We start from the raw sequence: 25,000 nt of genomic DNA, 5'->3' as shown, positions 1-25,000 counted from the left end.
ACGGGAAAGAGTATTTGATGGTTTGGTCTGGTGGGGTTTAATGGCTTAAGAGAATGGGGAGGTGTGGAGAAAAGGAAATGGGGGAGTGGTGGGGTGCTGGAGGTTGGGGGTGGGGAAGCAGGGTTGATGAGAGATGAAGTGAAAAGAGAAGAGAATGAGCGAAAAGGAGGAGGAAAGCAGAAAAGCAGAAAAGCAGAAGAAAGTAAGAGAGGGAAAACCGATTAGGTGGGAAGAAGGAAAGCGAAGACGAGAGATGAGAGAAATAAAGGAGGGGAGAGGAGGAGAGAAGAAAGAATTTGTAGAAGTGAAAGAGACAAAGGGATGAAAGGAGAGGAAGAGGAGGAAAGGAAGTGGAATAATGTACTTACGGAGGAGAGTAAGAGAAAGAGAGAGGAATAAAGTAATAGAGGAAGAGAGATGAAAGAATTGGAGGAGAGGAGAAGAGGAGGAAGAAAATGAACGAACAGAGAAGAAAAAAATAAATAAAAAATGGGGATATAGAACAGGGATGGCCAGAACAAAAGGGGGAAAGGAGAAGGAAGAAGAGAAAAAAAGGAAAAGGAATAAATAATGAAGGAGGAAACGTAGAGGGAAGCAAGGAAGGAAGGAAGGAAGGAAGATGTTTTGTGCTCCTTGTCTTCCACTTCCGAAACCAAAGGGAGGGGAAGGGGAAGGGGAGGTAAGAGGAAAAGGAGGGAAAGGGGAAGGGAAGGGAGAGGGGAAGAGGAACGTTGTAGTGCAGACGCCACTTGATGGACGATAAAATGGAAACAAAAGTAATATTTTTTCATCTAAGCAGCTTCCTCTTTTTATTTTTTTTTTCCTCTATTGCATTTTCTTTTGTTTTCGATTTTTGTGATGTAGGGATGTTTTAAGTCTCTCTCTCTCTCTCTCTCTCTCTCTCTCTCTCTCTCTCTCTCTCTCTCTCTCTCTCTCTCTCTCTCTCTCTCTCTCACATACAGCCAACCATTCCAAACCATTACTTCCTTCACTCTCATTACGATCTAATGACCTAATTTAGCTTCACCTGTCCACAACACTATCACCACAACACACCTGCACCCTCACACTCCCAACACCTCTCTGCCTGTCCTTTCCCTCCCCCACTACACCCCACACCTGCCTGTGCACTCCCACCATCGCCATCACTCTCACCTCCCTTCCCCTCCCCCTACACCACACACCTGACTGGCCCCTTCCTGCATCACCATCGCTCACACATTCCCTCCCTTCCCCCCATCCCACACCTGTCCGCCAGTCCTCACGCCTCGCACAGGTAGGCATGCGTGAGGGAAATTTGAAACGGAAAAAAAAAAACTGGCAACTCATGTGTCTTCCTTTAATTTCTTTCTTTTTTTTTCTTTTCAGTCTGAGTCATAAAGTAAAAATCATGGAGTCTTTGGGTTTCGTTATTTTTTTCTTCCTTTTATCTTTCATGTCGTTTTAGTAATTAGTGTTTCAACGAATGACATGTGAATATTTTTAGCTCTTTTTTTTATTTTATTTATTTTATTTTATTTTATTTTATTTTATTTTTTATTTATTTATTTTATTTTATTTTATTTTTTTTTTGTGTGTGTGGGGGAAAAGGGAAAGATGCGTGAAGGGGAAAAAACACAAAAGTCATATGAGAGAAAGGAAATTAAAAACTCCAAGACAATAATTTCCGGGCCCGTGGCGCACCGCGAGGGACAAAACAGGTAAGAAAAGGTGAGGAGGAAAAAGGTGAAGATTTGAGGATTCCGTTGCTTTCTGTTACAGCTTGGAGTGATTATGGTGACGTGGAGGAGAAGGAGGAGGAGGAGGAGGAAGAATAAATGGTGGGTAACGAGTTTATAAGGACCTGCATCTACTCGTAAGAAATGAAGAAAGATTTGTAAGATTTTCTTCTCTCTAAAAAAATACAACGTGAATATATCCAACACTGCCCCACCATCACCACCACCACCCACCACCACCACCGCCACCGCCCCCACCGTCGCTTCTACAATATCACCATCTGTCTTCACCATAATAATAGTCTCATCACCACCACTTTGTCACTACACCACATGCACAGTAACACCACCACCACCAGCAAAACTTGCCTCACTATCAACACCATCATCACCACATCATTACCCTTTCACCACCATACCAAGGTCTATACATCATACCACCACTACTACCATCACCATCGCAACCACCACCATCACCAGCATTACACCAAAAATAATACCACTACTACTGACACCACCATCACAACCACCCTACCACCATCACCACCACCACCACCACGCAAAAACGCGGCCACTCAGGCTCGCCAAACGACCACTTCCTCCACGCCCGTCCACAAGGCCTCCACACACGCCTCCACACGCCCTGCCCTTCATCACGCCCTCCTTGCCTTTCTGCTCAGCCTATCAATCAATTTACCGCCATTCAACCCATCACCTCCATACCAAAAGCCTCTCTTTCTCTTTTGTTGCCTTCTTTTTTATTTATTTTATTTTTTTTATTTTCGTCTCTCATTCCTTCGTTTCATCCAGTGTTTTTCTTTCATTGTATTTCTCTTTTCTTTTTCCTTCGCCATCGTCTCTCCTTTCTCTTCTGCTGCTTTCTTTTTTACTGTTTTATTTTTTTTTTTCATTTTTATTTTCCACTTTCGTTTCTCATTCCTTCGTTTCATTAAGTGTTTTTTTCTCTTTTCTTTTCACTTGCCTGTTCTCTTTCCTTTCTTCCATCCAGTGTCTCTCGTCGTTATCCTTCATATCTTCTCTTCCCTTCTCTTTTATTTTCTCTTTCCCTACTGTTAGCATCTATCCTGAATCCTCTTTATCTTTGCCCGCGTCTTATTTCGTCTGTCTTTTCATTTTCCCATCAACTTATCTTCTCTTCCTTTCTCTCTCTCAGCATCTCTCCTTAATCCTCTTCGACCTTATTGGAGACTCACTTCCTGCCTCAGTCTCGCTGGCTGTGAGTCCATCAGCCTCTCACCACCACCACCATCACCACCACCACCAGGGAGCCAATCACTTGATACTGGGGCGGATGGTACTCAGGTAATACAAGTACCAGATGACCTCGAATACCAAACATGAGGCCTATTAGCACTCAGGCCCATCTACCTTGAGGATTATCTGACCTGAGGCTTGTATGACTTAAGTACCATGCGGCCAAGTAAACCTGTAAACCTGTAAACCTCACAACCACCATCATCAGTAATTACAAAGCAGGACAAAGGGCTCCTCAGATTTCCTCCAGCTCATCTCTTTCCTGCCCATCTCTTCAGGCCACTCGGGTAAAACTCCTCATTCTCCATCTAGTCGTGCTCGCTATCTGCCCTGCCTCCTCATGTCATCCCTCGGCATTCTGTTATTCTTATTGTCTTGTTTATTATTTGTTCAGTGGATGATATGTCCTGTCTCTGTCCACGGTTTTTTTTTTTTTTTTTATTGTAGTCAAGATGCGGCTTCTATCCGGACACATGAAATCAAAACTAACAAAGGAGGAGAAGGAGGGGAAGGAGGAGGAGGGACGAGAAGGAGGAGGACAGCAAGGAAGAACGTTACGGGGGAAAAGAATGATAGGGAAGAAGAGAGGAATGAGAAGAGGAGAAGAAAATGAAAGGAAAATATCAGGGGGAAAATCGGAAGAGAAGGAAGAAGAAAAGAGGGGAGGGAGATAAAAAAAAAAAGAGAGCAGAAGAGAAAGGAAAAACGAGAAGAGGAAAAGCAGAAACCGTAAGAGCAGGAGAGGGAAAATGATAAAGCACGAGAGAGAGAGAGAGAGAGAGAGAGAGAGAGAGAGAGAGAGAGAGAGAGAGGGGGGGGGAATCAGAGAAACGAAGCATGAAGGGAATTACGTCCAGGAAACATACCACAGAATCTCAGCTTATTATTTATTTATTTTTTTTCGTAAAGACACAAATACAAAAAAAAAAAAATGAAAAAACGAGTAAATCTGAAAATTGTGGAGTATGAAATGCAAGAAATAATCGAGCAAGAGGGATAACTTGGAATAAAAAGATGATAAATTTGGAGAAACAAGAGAATAAAACAGAGATATAGAAAACGGGTACGTGCAAAAAGAAAAAAAAAAAATAGAAAACAGGAAAATTTCAAAGTGCGGAACAGAACATAAATAACAGAATATGAGAACAAAATATGTGCAAAATATATTCGTGGGTCTGTTATAACAAATACAAAAAAAAAAGAAAGAAAAAAGAAAAAAAGGATAAAATAGGAAACAAAAAAAAAAAAAAAAAAACGGAAATATGAGAATCAGTGAAATATGAGAATGAGGAGGTATGAAAGGACACACATAATGGAAGGCGGGGGAGAGAGACCATGCTAAAAAGAGTCATACTTTTGTTTTTGATAAATGCGGAAAGAAAAAAAAAAAAAAGGGAGGGACGCAGAAAAACAGACAGATGTATGATAATCAGTGAAATAGGAGAATGATGAAGTATGGGGTGGCAGAAATGATGGAGTGAGAAAAACTGTGTTAAAAAAGATTCCAGGATTTATTATGATCGATGTGAAAAGATGAAGAAAAACGAAAAAGAGGACGACGAGGACAATAGAGGAATAGGAATATGGAAACCAGAGACACACGAGGATGGTGAATTATGGGATGGATGAAAAACTGAAGCATAGAAAAAAAAACAAGAGTCGAGGCTTCGTTATGATAAATGTGGAAATGAAAAAAAGAAAAAAAAAATGTAATGCAGAAACTAGATACAAAAAATGAATGAATGAAATGAAAAAAAATATATATATACATCTCACAAAAAAGGAAAAAGGGAAATACAATTAATCTCTTCTCATCCTCAGAGAAGAAGGACTGAAGAAAGAGGAAATACACTCAGAAAAAAAAAGAAAACACAAAAATAGTAGTAAAATAATCCTAAATAACACTAAAAAAGCGAAAAGAGGGGAATACATTAAAGAAAAAGAACATGAAAAGAGGCACACTTAACACACTTAGGCACAAGAAAAAAATATACATATAACGAGCCTTCCCTCTCAAAAAATACAGCTAATTAAAATTGAAACGAAAAAGAAATGAAATAAAGGAGAAATACACTCAACCAAAAAATAAACAAATAACCAGAAAGAAAGACAAAAAAAATGAAGGAAAAACAGTCGAAAAAAGTAAAAAAAAAACGAAAAAAGAAAAGAAAGCACGAAACTTTAAAAAAAAAAAACAGTACAGCTTAGAAAAACTACACACAAAAAATAAAAATAAATAAATAAATAGATAAAATACACAAATAAATAAATAAATACTCGTAAATAAATAAATAAATATAAATAAAATAAACAAATAAAAAATAAAATAAAACACTAAATTAAGGCCCAAAAAATAAAAATAAATAAATAAATAAATAAATAACATGACAAACGATCAAACCAGCACTGAAGAAACCCAGGTGAATTATTCAGGTGTGGCCTTTGTTACGGAACCCCACGTCCCTCCCACCACGACTTTTACCTGGCTGGCTGTTCAGGTGTGTGACGAAGCCCAGGTGACGGGACGGTGATTGATGCTGATTAAGGAGGGAAAGGAGAGGACAGGTAAGGAGGAGGGGTGAGGGGGAGGCTGGGGATGAGAAGAGTGGAGGGACGAGGAGGAGGAGGAGGAGGAGGAGGAGGAGGAGGAGGGAGAAAATAATTACAGAGAAAGGAGATGAGTAATGAATAATGATGGAGAAGAGTGAATGAGGGAGGAAAGGAGAGTAGTGAATGAGAGGAGAGTAAAGTAACGAACGAAGGAGAAGAGGAAATGAATAAATGAGGGAGAAGAGGAGTGAATGTGAGAGGAGAGTAATGAATGAAGGAGTACAGGAAAATAATAGATAACATAAAAAGAAAGAAAAATTAATAAGAGAGGAGAGGAAATAAATGAATGAATGAATGAAAAAGGGAAAGGAGCGAAAGAGAAAGGAATTAAAGAGATGAGTAATGAATGACAATGGAAAAGAGAGAAATGAATGACGTAAGGAAAGAGCAGGAATAAACGATGGAGGAGGAGAGGGGAATGAATGAGGCTGAAAAGTAGAAGAACAGACCAGGTGGCAGAGGAATAAATGAAAGAAGAGAAGAGAAATAAATGGAAGAGAGAAATCATTGAGAAGGAAAATGAATACTCGTGGCTTTATGGTGAATTTGGAATGAGAGAAAACATGATAAAAAAGCAGGCCACGATAATAGACAAATATGGAAATGGGAGAGATACGAGAAAGATCAATTACGGAATGAAAAAAAAAAGGAAAGGAAAATCGGGGCAAGGAAAAGAAAGAGAGGATATCAGAGAGAGAGAGGGAAAATATTTAAAGGAGAATAGAGGAAGGAAAAATAGACAAGAAAAATACCAAGATGAAAACTGTGAAAAGAAGGAAAAAAAAGCACGGAGAGGAAGATAAAGCACAAGTTGAGGAGGAAAATGTAAAGTGACGAGTAAGAAAAATGTCCGAGGATGGAAAAAATGACAACCACACCAAGGAAAAAATAAAGACAAAGAGGAGATGAAAGAGGAGAGATGAAAAATAAATAAAGCTGACGAGGCATATAATTAGGCTGTTAAAAAATGGTGGAGAGAGAGAGAGAGAGAGAGAGAGAGAGAGAGAGAGAATCAGACGGACAACCGGACACACACGTGGATTAAAATAGATGCTGTAAAAAGAGATAATCTAATAAAGACAGACAGATAGACCGCCAGACAGACAGACAGAAAGACGGACGGACAGACAGATAGATAGACAGACAGGCGGACAAAAACAGAGTATGTAAATTATAACAGAAAGAAGCTGTAAAAAGAGTAAGGAGAGAAAAAGCCACAGACAGAGATAAAGACAGAAATATATGTAAATTATAAAAAAAAAAAAAATTGAGCAGAGTTAACTATGACAGACAGACAAACAGACAGGCAGACAGAGACAGACAGACAGGCGGAGAGGGATATATGAAAACAGTACCCCGGGAAAAAAAAAAAATCGGTAAATATGAAGAGAAAACAGGAGTGTGTAAAAAGCAACGAGGCACAAAACCATCCTGACAACCTGGCTGACAACACACAAATAACAGTCAGCGGCAACACAGAACAGGAACGTCAGGACCAAAACATCACAGCGCCACACACACACACACACACACACACACACACACACACACACACACACACACACACACACACACACACACACACACACACACACACATGCACAACAAGTCTGTCACATATTTTATTTTGCATCCCATACGAGTAATATTATCATAGCTCGAGTCAGTGTGTGTGTGTGTGTGTGTGTGTGTGTGTGTGTGTGTGTGTGTGTGTGTGTGTGTGTGTGTTTTGGTACGGAAGTCTGGAAATCGTCCCCACCAGATCAAACACACACACATACACACACACACACACACACACACACACACACACACACACACACACACACACAAAAGAATAAATAAATAAATTCATTCATTAAATTAAATTAAATTAAATTAAATTAAATAGTAATAATAATAATAATAATAATAATAATAATAATAATAATAATAATAATAATAATAATAATAATAATAATAATAATAATAATAACAACAATAATAAAATAACCTCCTGTGCACGTATAAAAAAAAAAGAAAAACATGAAATATTCTCACTCCTGTGTATCATCATCATGTTGCCTTTTTTTTATTTCTTTTACATCTATCATGAATTTCCTCTTGTCATAATTGGTGTTATTTTTTTCTTTTATTAAACCACAAACGCGAATACTCATTAATTTCCAGGCTTATCAACATTATGTTTATTTCCCAAAAGAGTTCGTCCATATCACTTTAATTATTACTTTCATTGAAGCTTTTATAATGAAGCTTTTTATTATTTTTTACTAACCACGAGCTATAATTTTCAATATGCTAATAATCTCTCTCTCTCTCTCTCTCTCTCTCTCTCTCTCTCTCTCTCTCTCTCTCTCTCTCTCTCTCTCTCTCTCTCTCTCTCTCTCTCTCTCTCTCTCTCTCTCTCCTTCGCTTTATTTACGTAATAGATTCCCTCTTCCTGCTTTTCACGTCGTCTTTTCCTTCCTCGCTTTTCTTTCTAATCTCCGGGCCGACTCTTCGCCACAAAGCGGCGCCCTCTCTGACCTGCTCCTGAATTCTTCGCGTTATAATCTGCCCGCAATACTTCTCCCTCAGCAGGCGATCCCCCTCATCAACCATGGACTTAACTCACCAGCCCGGCGGCGCACAATGCTGGAATCCGTAAGGTTCTCACCTCCCGGAGAACTGGAATTCTTGATCGTCGTCTACCGCTCATTCTTCGTCGGCAGTGTTTAGGATGGAAAGAGTCGCTTCAGTCCTACTCTTAACTACGTGCTTTATATTCTGCTGTTCATAAACGCCCTCTTTGCAAATGAAAGCTGTGTTAACTAAATACAAAGCTGGGATATGGTGACTGATGAAAATAATTAAGCTTTTGATCGTCTAATTATCTGAAAAACAAAGTCTGGTAATGATTGAAACTCTATGGAATGTTTGAAATATATCCGCAATAACAATGTCGCGAGGAAAATAAATATTATTGTATAGTTATAATAATAATAATAATAATAATAATAATAATAATAATAATAATAATATATAATAATAATAATAATAATAATAATAATAGTAATCATCATCATCATCATCATCCTCATCATCATCACTAATAATATGCAAGCGCCACTAAGCAATGCGGGGTGGGTGTGCAGGTCAAGAAATGTTTTATTTAGTTGTGCTGATTGCAGCTCGTGATCTTAATCTTGCTGCAATATCGGCGTGTGTGTTCAATAAATAGCTGAAACAGAGGCGATTCCTGGCAGTCGTGTGTTTGGTGCAGCGCATTGGAAAACTTGTCTTGCGGTAATAGCAATACATTCCAAGTTTTCTGATTGGAGTGTGCGTTCTACTGGTGCGTGGCATGGAGAAAAGAGCACTGAAAATAAAACGTTTCCCTGTGTACACTTCTTGAAAGTTATCAAAACGTGGCCAGTAGAACACCTCACTTTAACTTTTCACTGTCAAAACCCCACACAAGGCCAGGACGGGTCGGAGGGTAAAGCTGAGTTGGTGGTCACGGGAACCGTTATCATACAGTAAGTAATGCCAGCAGCTATAATTCCTTTATTTATTATGGGCCAGATTCCAGCCACTTCCACTCTTTATTGCTGGAGTTAGTTTAGTTTACTGACCACAATTACACACCATAGTTAAAAAAAAAATGTAAAATGGTGCAGATAAAAACAAATAAACACGTTTGAGAGAGTCAGTGGTCCGGTGAAATCTCCAAGCATTGCTACAGGAGTGTGGCGACACCACCATAAGAAATGAAACTTAAAGATTACACAAACTGTACAGTGCATGGAAAAAAAAAAAAAAATGAAATGAGCTTAAAACAGACAAAATCGACAAAAAATTAAAGCAAAGACACACTTGTTAAAAATATTCATGTATCATACAGGATTATACAGCATCTACATTGTCATTAAGGTACACGTTTTATGATTTCCTGACACAGTGTACTGTTAAAAAACCTCCACGCTAACACATCATCATATTGTGGACCATACTCTGAAACATTTCTATGCCACCCACTGACTATTTTGAAAAGTCTCTAGTTAAAGTTACATGTGTTATTAAGGGTGTTTTTGCAGTTCTAATAACATATGAACAGGATTTCTATATTATTTAACGGAAGAAACACTCGTGGGATCCGGCTAATTATCTCTGCGACCTTTGAAAACAGTAGTGGTGAGAGAGCAATGCGTTTCTAAATACAGAACTGTATCTCCCCACGGCTTGCCTGTTTGTTATGCGCAACTGATGCCCGCCAGCAGCGCCAGGCCAGCATCCCCAGTCTACGGTGCCGGGATGAGCAATCAATCAAGTGTCAGTGGTGCGGGGCGGCAGATTACACACACCGCTTGGAAGGTTGGAGGTCAGAGTAGAACTGTTCAGGTTATTACTACAGAAATATTGGGAGTCTACAACGCACTCCAGGTTCCATCACCGCCCACTCTCCTCGGGACGTGACTGGGAACTGAGGAGGACCATATTCAACCAGTGGATAAAAGGAAAGGTTTATTCGTAGTGTTCTTTACCATGCCATCTACCAGCGAGGTACTCCACTCTCCACTCAGAAAACTTAATATGCATTGGTGCTCCCGTGAGACGTGTCCAGCGCTCTACACCACACGGCCGCCAGACGCCAGCACCCTCACTAGTATTTGATGAGATGCAAGGTGTAACACTGAACTATCCTTCCTTCCGCCACGAGACGCTGAATTATTGTAAAGCTCCTTAGGAAGTCTCAACCATATAGCGAAGAGCCGTAAACCATCTGTCTGTCTGTCTGTCTGTCTCACGTTTTCACACCAATGGGGCCAACCTGGTGACGGAATCAATACCATTCACTATGGAAATAATAAATAAATAATAAAAATAACAATAATGAAACATTTCTGGTTTATCACAAGCCATCAGTTAGAACATATTCACCCCGCGGCACCACGGCTATGTCGTGTAGTGTGGAGTTCTTTACGGGACTAATTCGTGTATAATTAAGAGGAATTGCCGAAAATAAATTGAAAACACTAATTAAGTGAGTGACTGATTTATTTCCCCTCCCGGTGCCGTAAGAGCTTAATTGGCTCATGTACAACACGCGGTGATCAGTGTTGACTTAACCTTCCTAGTGAACTGTACCGGCGCTGCACAAACACAGCTGGCTCACATTGCCGGCAAGCGGCTCACCGACGAGGGGCGAATTGCTCTTAATGCAGCACACTCCCACAGGCCATCCGCTCGGCTATTAGTTTTTAAAAATTGTTATTCCTTTCCTTATTTTCTGCAATTTCTATTCTATATTTTTTGGTGTTATTACTGTTTTAAAATTGTTATTCCTTTCCTTACTCTCTGGAATTTGCATTATGTGTTTTCTAGTACTAATATAATTCTTTAAAATTGTTATATCTTTATGTTTTCTGCAGTCTTCATTAAATGTTTTATTATTATCATCATCATCATCATCATCATCATCATCAGGAAACACCGGGAGCTGCTGCCGCGCCACCAGCAGCAGCGGTGTGGGCGTGGCGGGAAGCGGTGGTGTTTCCTCCACACTGTGTACACCACGATAGCTGAGTGGTTGCTGTGGCGGCGTCCCTCAGGAGGGGCCGCAGCACTCCGACACACACTGCCACCACCGCCGCCGCCACTACCACCACCACCACCGCCATCCCCACGCAACAACACAAAAAAAAAAAAAATAACAGTACAGTGGAAACAAAAGACCAAACCAAGCGAAGTAAAGCTTTGAATTATTCGTTTTCGTTTGAGTCTAAAAACTCAATAAAAGTAATGAAAATAAAACCAAATAAGAGAAAAGAAAGGAAAAAAAAAACAAGCCGTCGTTAAGGTTTGAATAATTCGATTTTGGTGAAATAAAAAAAAGAACCAAAATATCACAGCCGCAGCAGTTCAAACTTAATTAGTCTGACTATTAAAAGAGGAAACTACCGCAAGGGATGTCTACATTATTTGGTTACAGGAAAAAAAAAAAAAAAAAAACAGGTGTGGCGGTGTTAAGGTGTGACTTATTCATCCCTTCCAGTCAATAAACGGCGAGCGGCAGAGAAGGGCGGTGTTCTTCGCTGCACTTCACCTCGGGGGAGCTTCATGTCACAAGTTTTCGTATTAGTTTGTAATAGATGTACAGTGTGTGTGTGTGTGTGTGTGTGTGTGTGTGTGTGTGTGTGTGTGTGTGTGTGTGTGTGTGTGTGTGTGTAAGCCATCCCGCCGACATATTTAACTGTGCAGCCGTATCAGCCAAAAGTAAAAAAAAGAAAAAACTATGAAGAGAAGGAAGCAAAACACATATAAACGGTTTCCAGGTATAGTATATCCTGTGCAGCAGCGAATATGAAAACTGTTCCCTTACTTAATGCATCAACTTTTGTATTTGATGTGAGTGGCTCATTCATTATTCAGTCACGGTACACATGGAATGATACGAGTTCATTGTTTCTCTCCACAAAAATTATGTCCGTCACTCTATTGGATGATACTCGTGATGTAGCGAAACTCAAACGCCGCCAAAACCCAATACAGACATCCCATATTCAGAAACGATTTGCTCTTTCATCACAATTTTCAAAGGCTACAGAGATGACTAGCCGCGTTTACAAGTGTTTCTCCTTTTCATAATGTTAAAACCTTGTTAATCTGTCACTAGAACCGTAATAATACCCTTAAAAACCCGTGCAACTTCATTTAGAGCTTTTTACAAATAGTGGAGGCGAAGGGCTGAAGTGCTTCACAATATGGTGGCCACATGTGAACGGCATGCCGTAATGTAACTCCGCGGCGCCACAAAAATGCCAGAGTGAACGGGCTGGTAACGATGTATCGGAGTAACAACGTCCGCGCGAACATTTCTGTTACGCGTAGGACTTCGCTTCCGTCCAGTCAGTCATGATTTCTTTTTCTTTGTTCTTTCTTTCTTTTTTTTTTTTTTTGCGCTTAACATGAAGGGTGGGATGAGTGAATATTTATGACGGGGCGAGGTTTTGGTTACGCACTTAGCATTTCCACGCATCTTCGTCATACAGCATGCCCTTGCTGCGTTAAGGCGTCTTGTTCTCGTGTCTCTACCGGCTTTACGTCACACTGAGGCCTATGATGCGTGTTACAGTAATATCGACCACAGAGATGTAACATATCAAAATTACAGCGAATGAGGCAAACTTGTGTGGAGATTAAGTCCACGCACTGTGGTGGCGGATGCGCGTCACACCGCAGGGAATGTGACGGAAGATTTGGTAACGCTGAAGGAGTGTGAAAGAAGAGGCACCACCATCGCCACTATACAATCTTCACGCACATTTCTTCTTTCCTTAGTTACCAGCAGTGTGGGTACAGCCGCTCCAAGGAACAATGCCAATGAATTTCATGTCTACAAAATCATACTAACTTCTTGTCTTACGGCCTCGTGTTCTGTCCTGATGGAGCGTTTCCAAAAAGTTAGCATGTGATGGGAGGTGGGTGCCGGGTACTCCATTTAGAATTTCTTTTTGTCAGGCATCGTATATGACATCGCTATTATACTCCTGACAACAGTGCATCCACCTCCTGTTGATTCACGTGTTAATACTCAATTTCATCTCTCCTCGCAGGCCGCCACCACCGCACAGTGACCGGGCGTGCGACGAGACTCACCCCTCTCCCCACAGCGCGCCCATTCATTCCCATCCGTGCAATATGGGGAATTTACTGCCGCGGTACATAATACGGCATTACGAGGCCGGCCCATAAATGAAGTGGGGAGCAGCGTGATGGATTTTATTATTCTTTCGGCGGCGGTAACAGTGGTTATTATACTGACGAAATAGCCTGTTGCTGCTGCTGCTGCTGTTTCTCTTGTTGTTGTTATTGTTGTTGTTGTTGGTGGTGGTGGTGTTCTTGTGACTTATTTTTGTTGTTGCAGCCGCTGTAGTAGTAGTAGTAGTAGTAGTAGTAGTAGTATCTGTTGTTGTTGTTGTTGTTGTTGTTGTTGTTGTTGTTACTTTGGCGGGTGTTCTTTCTTTGTGTGTGTGTGTGTGTGTGTGTGTGTGTGTGTGTGTGTGTGTGTGTGTGTGTGTGTGTGTGTGTGTGTGTGTGTGTGTGTGTGTGTGTGTGTGTGTGAGTGAGCTCGCGAGCGTATGATACTCGACGCAAATACAGCATAGTGTACTGTACTGCAGCGTAACAAAAATAGTAATAAGAGTGTAAGTGCATGTAACAAAGAGTGTAGCGGAGTGTAGCAGTGTAGCGGAGAGTGTTCGTGGAGCGTTAGGCAGTGTAGCAGAGGTGTGGTAGCAAGTGGTAGGGCTGTACTATGTTCCCAGGGGCGTGAACGGCAGTGTAACAAGGGTGGAGTGGCCCATAGAGTGTACTAGCCGTGTGCCGTAGCAGTGTGGAGGGGCAGGGATGTGTAAAGCAGTGTAGCAGGGGTATAGTGGCCCGCAGGGTGTATTCATTGCGTGTTGCAAGGGTAAGGGGGGCGGGTGTCGCCTGGCGTGGGTGTGGCGTGGGGACGGCAATAAAAATTTTTCATCCCCTTCGGAAAAATGCCTAATTAACATTGTGTGGAAAGAAAAATGGGACAAGTTTTACCAATATTTTTTTACCCCGCCGCCCATCTGAGCCGCCTCGCCGCCCATTAATCTTAAGGAAATGGTACCTACATGTCATTAGCCCTAAAATACACGTAGATAATCACCCATTTCCTTTTACCTACTCCTGATGAAATTAAGAAAACCAGAGAGAGAGAGAGAGGAAAGGAAAACGAGCAATGTGACTTTCTTATACAAAAAAAGAAAGAAAGAAAATGGAGTCAGTTTCTGTGTTTGATTAACTTTGTGTTCCCTCAAGAGATATTATACATTTTTTTCCCTTTCCCTCATCTTCTGTATGGGTTGTTTTTTTTCTCCCATTATTGGTTATTTTCCTCTCCATCATCGCCATCTGCTACCTCCACATCCCGGCTGGTGGTGGTGGTAGTGGTGGGGGTGATGGTGTTCTTTTTGTTGTTGTTGTTGGTAGTGGTGGTGGTGGTGGTGGTGGTGGTGGTGGTGGTGGTGGTGGTGATGGTGGTGGTGGTGGTACTGGTATAATAGTGGTGGCGATGATAGCAGTGTTGCCATATATGAATACTCAATATCCCTAATTTAACAAAACCCGCTATTTTTTTTATGTGTATCCGCTAATTGTTATTCCTCTAATTACGTATTTCTCAATTCATAACGCAGAAGTTTATGCTTTAATGCACTTTATTGATGTCTTTCTACTTCCCTTATCATCTAATTTTATAGCAACTAATGAATCTGATCTGCTGAAGTTGACGAAAAAAAGGCCCGAGTTCAGCAGGAAAGCCGCTAAATTGGCAACACTGGGTGGCCGGGAACCCGTTTTCTTCTCTAGTTTAAAAGATTCTAGCCCATGTTGCGCTTCTCTCGTTTTTCTGTTTTTTATGTCCCCGCCTTGTACGTTACTGCAAATAGTACCAAAGGGAAACAAGGGTGAAAATAGTACTGGGGTTTTCCATTTTTATAGTCTCTCTCTCTCTCTCTCTCTCTCTCTCTCTCTCTCTCTCTCTCTGCATTACTCTCTTTTCTGCAATAACTATTACTAAAACCTACATACTCTTCTTCATCCTCCTTCTCCTCCTCCTCCTTCTGTTACTATTACTACTACTACTGCTACTACTACTACTACTGCTGCTACTACTACTACTACTACTACTACTACTACTACTACTACTACTACTATTATTACAATCACTACTACTATCACTATTTCTGCTGCCTTCACTACTACTATTCCTTCTGCTCGTCTTCACCATCGTTCTCTTCTTCCTTTATTTTCATTATTTACTGCAAAATTTCCACGTTGTTGTTGTTTTCCGCAAGATATATAATTTTCCCGCCCGTCTTTCCCTAACGGTGCGTTGCAGGAGGAGACGTGGGTGAAGAGAACCCTTGAGTTTCTTTACCTTTTTCTCCCACGAGTAGTTTTGTAATAGAGTTAAGCACTTGTAGTTTAGCAGGTACTCTCGTTAAGGTAGGTTAGGTTGGGCAGATACTCTTGTTTTATATCTACCAAGAAATTTCATGGTTAAGTCAGGTTAGGTTAGGTTTGGTAGTTTACTCTCGTTATGTTATGTTAGACTAAATAATTTAACAGATACTCTCGTTACAGATCAAGAAATTTCACGGTTAAGTTACGTAGTTTAACAAATACTCTCGTTACAAACCAAGAAATTTCATGGCTAGGTTGGATTAAGGTGGAGAGATGCGTGTTCCTTCTCCGACTCCCTTTCTTGATTATTTTTCTCACATATTAACATCAGAATAAAGTACCACCCTCTCTCTTTCTCCTGATCATGTTTCTCTGACATCAACAACAACATCAGCTACTACATTCCTCTCTTGATAAAGTTTCCCTCACATTAACACCAGCACCAACAACCACTACCCTTTCCTGACTATATTTCTCTCACACTAACAACATCAGCTACCACTTCCCTCTGCTGACTATTCCTTTCACATTACCACCAGCACTGACCACCACTACCGCAAGAACAACCACAACAAAAAGGCCCAGCGAGGACTTACCGTCAGCAGAGGTGGCCAGACGCAGGTCCTCGGGGTACTGCTCGATGAGGCGCTTAATGAGATCGATCTGTTCTATGGTGAGCTGCACGGCATTCAGACGCTGGGCCTCGCACGGTACGTAACTCACCCAGAACTGTGAAGGGAGAGAGAGCAGCAGAGATGAGTGATGTGGTGGTGGTGGTGGTGGGAGAATTTGGAATAGTAGGGAGGGCAGGAGGGAGAGTAAATGAGGGGTGAGAAGGCAGGGAAGGAGGAGGAATAAGGAAAAGAAGGGAGAAAAACACCAGAAGAGATGAGTTATGGGAAGGAAGTGATGGGAGGAGAGAGAAATAGAAGGGAAAGCATGAGAGGGAGTAGATGAGGGATGAGGAGGCAGTGATGGGAGAGGACTTAGGAATAGAAGGGAGGGCAGGAGGGAGAGGAGATGAGGGGTGGGGAGGCAGTGAAGTGGGAAAAGCAAGAAAAATAAAGGGAGAACAGGAGGGAGAGTAAATGATAGGTGAAAAGAGAAGGAATGAAGGGAGTAAAGGAGTAATGAACCCTTTACTTTAGTTTATTATAGCCTCGTAAGGGGCAAAGTGTCTGCTGCCGTTTGTCCCTCCTCTTGTTAGTTAGGACTGCAGAAAACTGAATGACAGTTGAGTGAAGGTTAGGAATGGAAGAGCAGTGTGGAATGGCTAAAGAATGACAGCGGTGGGAGGTCAGGGTGAAGCTAGGAATGGGAGGGGAAGGGAAAGGTGAGAGTTAGTGATGGGTGAAAAACAGGAATGGCAAAGGAATGGAGGGGGAGGGAGGTGAGAGAGGAAAGGAGAGCAGGACGAGGGGAGGAGAACTAGGTGTGTGTGTGTGTGTGTGTGTGTGTGTGTGTGTGTGTGTGTGTGTGTGTGTGTGTGTGTGTGTGTGTGTGTGTGTGTCGACAAGAGATGAGAGGACGAGAGAGTGACGTGTGAAAGGCAGGTGAGGGAGAGGGGTAATCAGTGAGAGGGAGAGGAAGGGAGGGAGAGTGAGTGGCAGGGCGGCGGAGGATCAGGGGTGAAGGTTAATATGAGGTGAGGAAGCACTGTCAGACATCGCACCACGGCCTGACATGAACTGAAATGGTTATCAAACACACGGAAGAAAACAAACATATTCCTTAACAAATCGATCTCCTAGAGCACTTCGCCGTTAAATAGATTATCGTACTTATGCATAGACTCAAACCCGGTGATTTCTCTTTGTGTGAAAGGAAAAAGGTTTATTTGATCTGCTAAACCATTAAGTCATGACAGAGACAACCACTGCTGTCTGCCTGATTATTCTATCTCTATACTCCTACTCAGCATCTTAAAATAATCTCATTAGGATGAAAATAACGCCACACTGATGCAGGATTGCCTCCCCCAGCAAGATACGCGGCTTCACCAACACGGAGGCTTTAGATGAAAGGAATGAAAAACGAGGAGCTGCTCTTCTATTCGTCACAGATCAGCGGTGTAAGAAAAACGAAGGAGCAACATGAGGGACTGAATAAGACGCGTCACCTATGGTCGTGTCTTGCTGGCATTCAGAACTCTGTAATAAATTGTTTGCATGGAGAAACAAGAGCAAAAAAAAAAAAAAAGGGGGGCTAATTTGATCTTTTCCAAGATACAAAACTGCGTATTTTATATACTGTGGTATTAAAATAAATGTCTCGTAAGTTGTAAATGACTATGGTGAAAAATCGCGTAACATTGAAAGGCTTAACACAAGACTGGGGAGAGTGACGCAGGAGGTTAACGGACATGAAATATTAGGGTCAAATTGTTATCAAGTCATGCAACAAAAGAAACACAGACATGAAAATCGCTCCAGTTCCGGCGCAGCATCAACACTCCAGGAGCAACACTCAACACGCTGCAACACAAACAGGACGCCGCAAAGAATCTCGCCTTCCTTCCTCTACTCTTGAACGCTCTGAGCTCCCTTCAGGACTGTTTTCAAAGGCCACGTGGATGATCTATCGGGTTTTAATGTGTTTTTCTTGCTCAAGGTGCATAATTTTTTGTTAATTTCTGTCACTAGAATGATCTAAATCCTTTTGAGAATCACAGTAATATCCACTAGAGACTCTGAAAAGTAGTCAAAATAAGGCGTCGAATAAGAATACGGCCACAAGAAATCACTGTATCCACTCGTACAAGACAAATCAAGACGACAGTTAAATGCACATCTGTCTGGTTACCTATTTTCGTCCATGGTCGAGCACCGGGATCCCTTCAAGTCTTTACAGCCAAAGATCTAAGGACACCAAATAAGGAAGATTAAGCGTCCACAAACCTCCATTAACAAACATCCCTCACATCTTAGCAAGACCCATCGCACCACCAGCCTTCGCTACAAATATCTCCAAACGTTTCACGGACCAATGCACTCTTTTATACGCCAATGCTGGGAGGAAATATGAGCCTTTCCTTGGTACCTTCAACTTTTACGTGCGACAACTGGTTTGCGATTTATTGCGAGTCAGAAGAGAGGAGGCGGTGGTCCGGTGGTCAGCGCCCGGACGTGGTAACTGAACCAGTCTTCCCCGGCGGCGGCATCAGAGAACCTTAGGGGCGGCATGAGGCTCTGCAAAAAGGCCTACCATCCAAGCCTCTAAAAAAAGAGAGCTGGTGCAGAACTGAGCAGAAACACAAAAAGAAAAGAGAAAAATGGAAAAGAAAAAAGTGCGTTCTGTCTCTCTCAGGGGAGCACTTCACAAGAGTACCTTGATGACGTCACAGGCACAGCCCCTCGGGACGAAAGTGGCCGCTGTGAGCAGACCTTTGTCCGTATTCCGAAACGCTTTGCTATCTCACCACGACTATTCTCCAAGGCCACAAAGATGATTAGCAAAGTTTTCAAGAGTATTTCTCCTGCTAATAGTGTAGAAATCTTATTAATCTCTCCGTAAAAACACCATTAAAAACCCATGTCACTTTAACTAGAGCCTTTTGAAAGTAGTGAAGATGTGAGCAAAAAGTGTTTCAGAATACAGCCCTTGCCTCTATAGATCTCGCTTCAAGCGTCACCAACAGCAATACAGCACGTGGGGAGGCCGACCATCCAAGTCCCGGAGGAAATAAGACTGAACATCCAAGCCTCAGTGAACACACCCCGCGGACACTTAGGCTCAGGACTTGAAAACGGCAAAGTAACAAGCGTATACATCTGTGACTTGCTGCTGTATTCATCTTCCGTCGGGCGGTGCATACATCTCCTTGACAAACCCTCTTCCTTCTCGCTGTAACCCTTGATTAACAAACCGTGGCGGGGGACGGGTGATGGAGGGTGAGGTATAGCGCGGACGTGGGCGGGGAAGGGATGGGCGAGAGGAATGGGCGAGAGAGGAATGGGCAGCAGCGGTGGGTGGAGGGAATGCGTATGGGAACGAGGACGTGAGGGCGCAAGGCATATACTGTGCAGCACGACGGAGGAAAGGAATATTCGGTGGAAGTAACTACGTGAGGGAAGAAAAAAGTAGCGAAAAATATTATGTAGGGAAATGGAGCCCAGATACGTGTGTTGAGGGGAATGTGGGGGAAAAATATTATGCCCTGGTGTGTCAGTGAGTGTCAGATGGGAATGGAAGCGTTGAGAATACCAGAGGATGACAAAAATGTGAAGCCTGGACGTGGAGAGAAGGGAGAAGCAGAGGAACATCCAGCACAGGGCGGAGGGAAGTGCCGGGGACTGGGGGAGCGTGTGGTGTGGGAACGCAGGCAAGGGACAGGCAGAGGGAAGGCTGTGGTGTGCAGCAGGAGGATGTGTTGCGGGCGGGGAATGGCTGGGTAAAATGTGTGAGTGAAGGTAATTTTGTAGGCCATAGAGTACCGGGGGCGCTTTATAGGCCGCAGCAGGAGGAGGAAGAGAGAAGAGAAACAAGGTGCGGTAAAAACGTATACTAATTGAAGGAGGAAAATCAAGAGGACAGCGACGAGTGAGGTAAAGAGAAAGAAGACGAAAGAAAATAAGATATAAGGAAGAAATAAGGGAAAAAGGAGACCAGAAAGATGAGAAGAGGTGATGAACAGTACACAGAATGAGAAAGGATAAAGAAACAATAGAAAATAGCGAATGAGGGGAGGAGGAAGCGAGCGACAGGAGACGAGGTAAAGTTTACGTGCAGGAAAAAGAGAAAGGATAGACTCTGTGTGGAAAAATAGATAAGGAAAAAAAATATAAAGGGGAGGAAATGCACCGAGTTACGAGGAGGAGGAAACACTGAAGTGGTGGTGGTGGTGGTGGTGGTGATCGGAAGTTACTGAAGGAGAGCAGCATTGAAAAGTGGACAGGGGAGGAACTGAAAGGCGAAAATATGTATTGGATTAAGAGAGGAGACGTGGGGAGGAGACGGTGTTTGTGGTGTAGTGATGGCAGTGGTGGTGGTGGTTGTAAGGGAAGAAGAGGTTGAAAAATGAGTAAAAGTAAGAATATAAATCCCTTCACCACCACGACATCTGCTTAATTTATTCCGCATATCATTAGAGGACTTCATTAACTTCAGGATATTTTATTAATCAAGGAGTTTAAAAGTAAATCAGTACAAAAAACCAGTCTGTGTTTATTCCGACTGGCAATACGTAATTTCACGTCATTTAAAGATTACATTTAACACTCAATAAGCGAAAAAAAGTGTACTGGCTATAAGAAATGTAAGCAGTGGTAGTGATTGCGGCATGGCGGTGGTGGGGAGGAAAAAGTTACGAAATTGATCGGGGAGGAATATAAGCATAGGTGTGAGAAAGGGAAGAGATATGCTGTGGGGGTGACGGTGGTTGGGGGTAGCGGAGAATATTGGGGAGAAATGGGAGCGATGGATGAATGGTTGGGGAGGCTGGAGGGGAGCTGGAATTTTTGGGGGCCAGTGGTGGGTTGTAAGGGGGTCAGGGAGTGATGGGGGGGTGCTGACACTGCCCCAATTTTGAACTGCAAGACGAATGGTAGCAATTTCTCATGTATTCTTATTTCGCTTACTGACACGAGCCCGGCTGAGGAAATTTAAGGTTCTCGCCGCTAACCTTTTCCTTTTTTTTTTTTTTCCCTCCTCTCCCTTTCTTCAGTCTCTCTTTTCCTTGGCCATTTTTCTCCATTTTTCTTCCCTTTGACCCTCATCCGGTGTTTCCCTTTGTGATTTCCCATTCCGCTCCGTCGAGTTTTTCAAGCCTTTTTTCTTTCACTTTTTTTTCCCTTTGCTCTTTCTCTGTTCTTTTTTTTTTCTACTTCTGCCTGCCCACCTGCACTGCTCAACGATTCCTGACTCTCTCTCTCTCTCTCTCTCTCTCTCTCTCTCTCTCTCTCTCTCTCTCTCTCTCTCTCTCTCTCTCTCTCTCTAGGTTCACTAATCTCCAACATTTCTATCCCTCCACATCACAACCTCACTATACCATCACCATCATAATCACCACTACACTCAGTCACCATCCTATGTGTACCGTTCTCACCACCATCACATCATCTCTATCACCACCACCACCACCACCACCACCATCATCACCATACCACATCAGCTCCCTTCACTATACCCTAACCAAGCTTTATCATTACTTCGATGTTCATTATGTTATTGCCAGACCATTCAACCGATCAGTCAGTCAGTCAGTCAGTCAGTCAGTCAGGCAGTCAGGCAGTCACTTATCCTCAATGTTGTATCACTCATGCCTTTTCATACTGACTTGTCTTCTTAACCTGCCTCATTTTCATTCATGCTGCGACTACCATACTTATATTCACACTCATATTTCTTTACCCTTGTTTACTCTCTTACACCTACACTCATTACATGTACTCATTCATGTAGTATACTCTCTTACACAGCCCATTAAATATACCTGTTCATTAGTTTCTATACCTTACCTTACGTAACTATGCTCATTACATTTATTTTTATATGTGAAGGGGAACAGCCAAGGAAAAAAGTGAGAAAGGAAAGGGGAAAAAATGGGCCCTCTCAACTTCCAGTTCTTAATAAGTCAAGGAATTAATCTAAAGTTTAATTTCAGACGACATTTTCTTCACAACCAACACCCGTTTTCTCCCACACGTAACTCCTTCACTGGTACACAATTCTTTCCCCACAATCACCTACAACTTTTTAGACACTTATTGTTGTACGGGAGGCACTTACATAGTTCTGTAGCGTGTGGAAGAGAAAAATTAACCTCTTCTCTCTTTTCTGTGCCTATGCAAACTTTTTTTTTTTTACGGTGCTCTAAATGTTTATCAAGATGCGCAGTGGTAAAAGAGCAAAACTGAATACCTCTTCATGTCCTCACGGCGCCATACAGCCTGAGTCATTCAATCCATCAATCACTCAATCAAGCAGTCATTCAACCCAGTCCTATCCCAATATCACCTCAACCATTCAACATGCGCACCACAAACATCACAACCCACTCACACCTTCACTCTTTCCTTTCGCCGCTTTCCCAGACTAGAGTGAGGGATTGGCGCCATGTACGAGTCTTCTGCAGTTATTTATATCCCTTGCACCTTCCTCTGTGACTCCCATCCTTTGCAGTTTACCAGAATACCACCCTTCCATCTCACTCTCTGACTTCCCCTCGATCTTCTTCCCTGAACTGGCTCTTTTGATCGGTTCCTGTTATTCTCTTCTCCCTCAAAGCCACAACATCCAAGCTCACAGTACACCAGCATGCCCTATTCTGCATATACGGCTCTGGGGACTCACCTGCGCTCCCACCATGCCTCGTCGCAGCCTGGGCAGGTCAGTGTGAGACCAGGAAGAGCGTGACCACGGCCTCAGCTGTTGGAGTTCCGCTGTGAAGTTGAAGCTGTGAAGTTTATTGTGCATGAACTTTCGGATGTTCCACGGGAGATCATTGTGCCTGCAGAAGAGACGGGAAGGGAAGGGAAGGGAAGGGTATAGAAGGGAAGGGTATAGAAGGGAAGGGATTGAAAGAAAAGGGAGGATAGGGGAAGGGCAGGAGCAGAAGGAAAAGAAGGTAACGGGAGGGAATGGTATAGAATAGGAAGGAAAGCAGGGGAAGAGAGGAGAAGGGAGGGAAGCAAAAGGTAGGAAAAAGGTAGAGGGGGCAAGGAAAGACACAAGCAAGGGAAGGAAAAGAAACAGAAGGGGAGGGAAGAGTCGGGAAGGGATGGAAGATTCGATGAGGATATGAGGAAAAAATTAGGAAACAAAAAAGACGGCGGAAATAAAAGGGAGATGATAGGGAAAGAAGGAGAAAGAAAGGAGAAGAGAAGAACGAAAGAAGAAAAAATATGAAAAGGAGTGAGAGAAAGTGTAACAGGAGGAAAGAGGTTGATAAGAGTTGATAAGAGGAAAAGGAAATGAAGAGAAGATAAACAGAACCATGAAAGAAAAGGAGAAGAAAACGGAGTAAAACAAGGAAAAAAACAATAACAATTGAACGAAAGAGAAAGGGAATGAAGGAGAAAAAGATACAGAGACAGGTGGGAGAAAAAGAGAACAAAATGGAAGGAAACACGAAAAAGAAGACAAGGAGAAGGAGATAAATAAGGGGAGAGAGAGGGATGAAATAAAGAAGAGGAGGGGAGAAAAGAAAAAAATGGAGACAAGTGAACGGTAAGAGAATAAGATGAGAGAAGGAGGATTAGAAGAGGGATGAGAGGCAGGAGGGGATGGTGAGAAATGGAGGAGGAGGAGGAGGAGGAGGAGAACGATGACGAAGAGGAAGAGGATAAAGAGAACAAGGAAGAAGACAATGACGAGAACGAAAGAACGAAAGAAAGACAGAGAGAGAAAAAGGATAGGAGGGAGAGTGAAAAAGAGAGAGACAGGGAAAGAGAAAATACGCAGTGAATTAAAGATGCAAGTTTTAAAAGGTCCCTCTCTCAGAATATATTAATAAAGTCAAGTGAATATAAGTACAATCACAAATATTACAGAGTTTACAATAATAAATCCTTCCCAAGTCAGGCAGCTCTTGTGTAATCCCTCACTGAGAACAAGAACCAGAAAGAGAAGGAAGACAGCGGCAAACTATCACAGTGGAAGATTCGCTCGACACCACGCAAGATAAAGTTAAGATATATATGATAGCAGGAGAGTAACATAGGAAGGAAAGAAAACAATGAATGCTGTAAAGAGTGATGAGTAGAAAACTGGTAAAAACACGAAAAGGATTGTGGTGAATGAGTGAATAATGAATAGGATAATGTAATGACGGAAAAAAAAAAATAATGAGTAAAACTAAAGAAAAAGTAGACAAAGAATGATGGACAAGTGAAAAATGGAAAGAATGAAAATGAATAATACTGAAAATAGCAGAGGAGACATAACAATTGACAGGGTAGAAAATGAAAATGAGAAACCAGGTAAAACTAACGAATATAATGAATAAATGAATACGAGAAAAGGAAGACGTAATGGAGAAAAGATAAAATAAGGAATAAATAACAGGCACAGTAAAAAAAAAAAAAACAACAAACATAACAAAGAATAGAAAAAAAAGAAATGAATCAATATAACAAGGAATAAATACCGAAAAAATCAAATAACGAAGCCAAAAACTATCACCACCATCATCACCACCACCACCACAACCAGAAGACCAAAACACCACCATCATATACAAAAACAATACCACCACCACCACCACCGCCACCACCACCACCACCACCACGACAAGACCGCTATCACAAAGACAACATAAATCATAGTCCCATATTGGTGTTCTATATAGGGGAGCAACACCGCCCTTAGACGTGTGGACGAGGTGACAGGTGGTGGTGGAAGTGGTAGTAGTAGTAGTAGTAGTAGTAGTAGTAGTAGTAGTAGTAGTAGTAGTAGTAGTGGTAATAGCTGTTGTTGTTGTT

The 25,000-nt window shown here is 42.1% G+C and overlaps 1 protein-coding gene across 6 annotated transcripts in view; it reads right to left on the bottom strand.

The window, feature by feature from the left end:
- LOC135110315 (dipeptidase 1-like) overlaps positions 1-25,000 on the bottom strand; it is a 253,555-nt gene that overhangs the window by 60,837 nt on the left and 167,718 nt on the right. For all 6 annotated transcript variants that reach the window (XR_010273185.1, XM_064022530.1, XM_064022528.1 and 3 more), the window contains exons 7-8: positions 22,872-23,028; positions 16,178-16,310 (exon numbers count right to left, since the gene is read on the bottom strand). Coding sequence is in view for 5 of the 6 variants with exons in the window: in XM_064022530.1 (XP_063878600.1) it covers positions 16,178-16,310; positions 22,872-23,028 (290 nt within the window). In the remaining variant the exon portion in view is untranslated. The remainder of the gene's footprint in view (positions 1-16,177; positions 16,311-22,871; positions 23,029-25,000) is intronic.

The sequence above is a fragment of the Scylla paramamosain genome, chromosome 20, assembly GCF_035594125.1.
Source record: "Scylla paramamosain isolate STU-SP2022 chromosome 20, ASM3559412v1, whole genome shotgun sequence".
Taxonomy (NCBI): Eukaryota; Metazoa; Arthropoda; class Malacostraca; order Decapoda; family Portunidae; genus Scylla; species Scylla paramamosain.
This window is presented reverse-complemented; position numbering and strand designations above follow the sequence as displayed.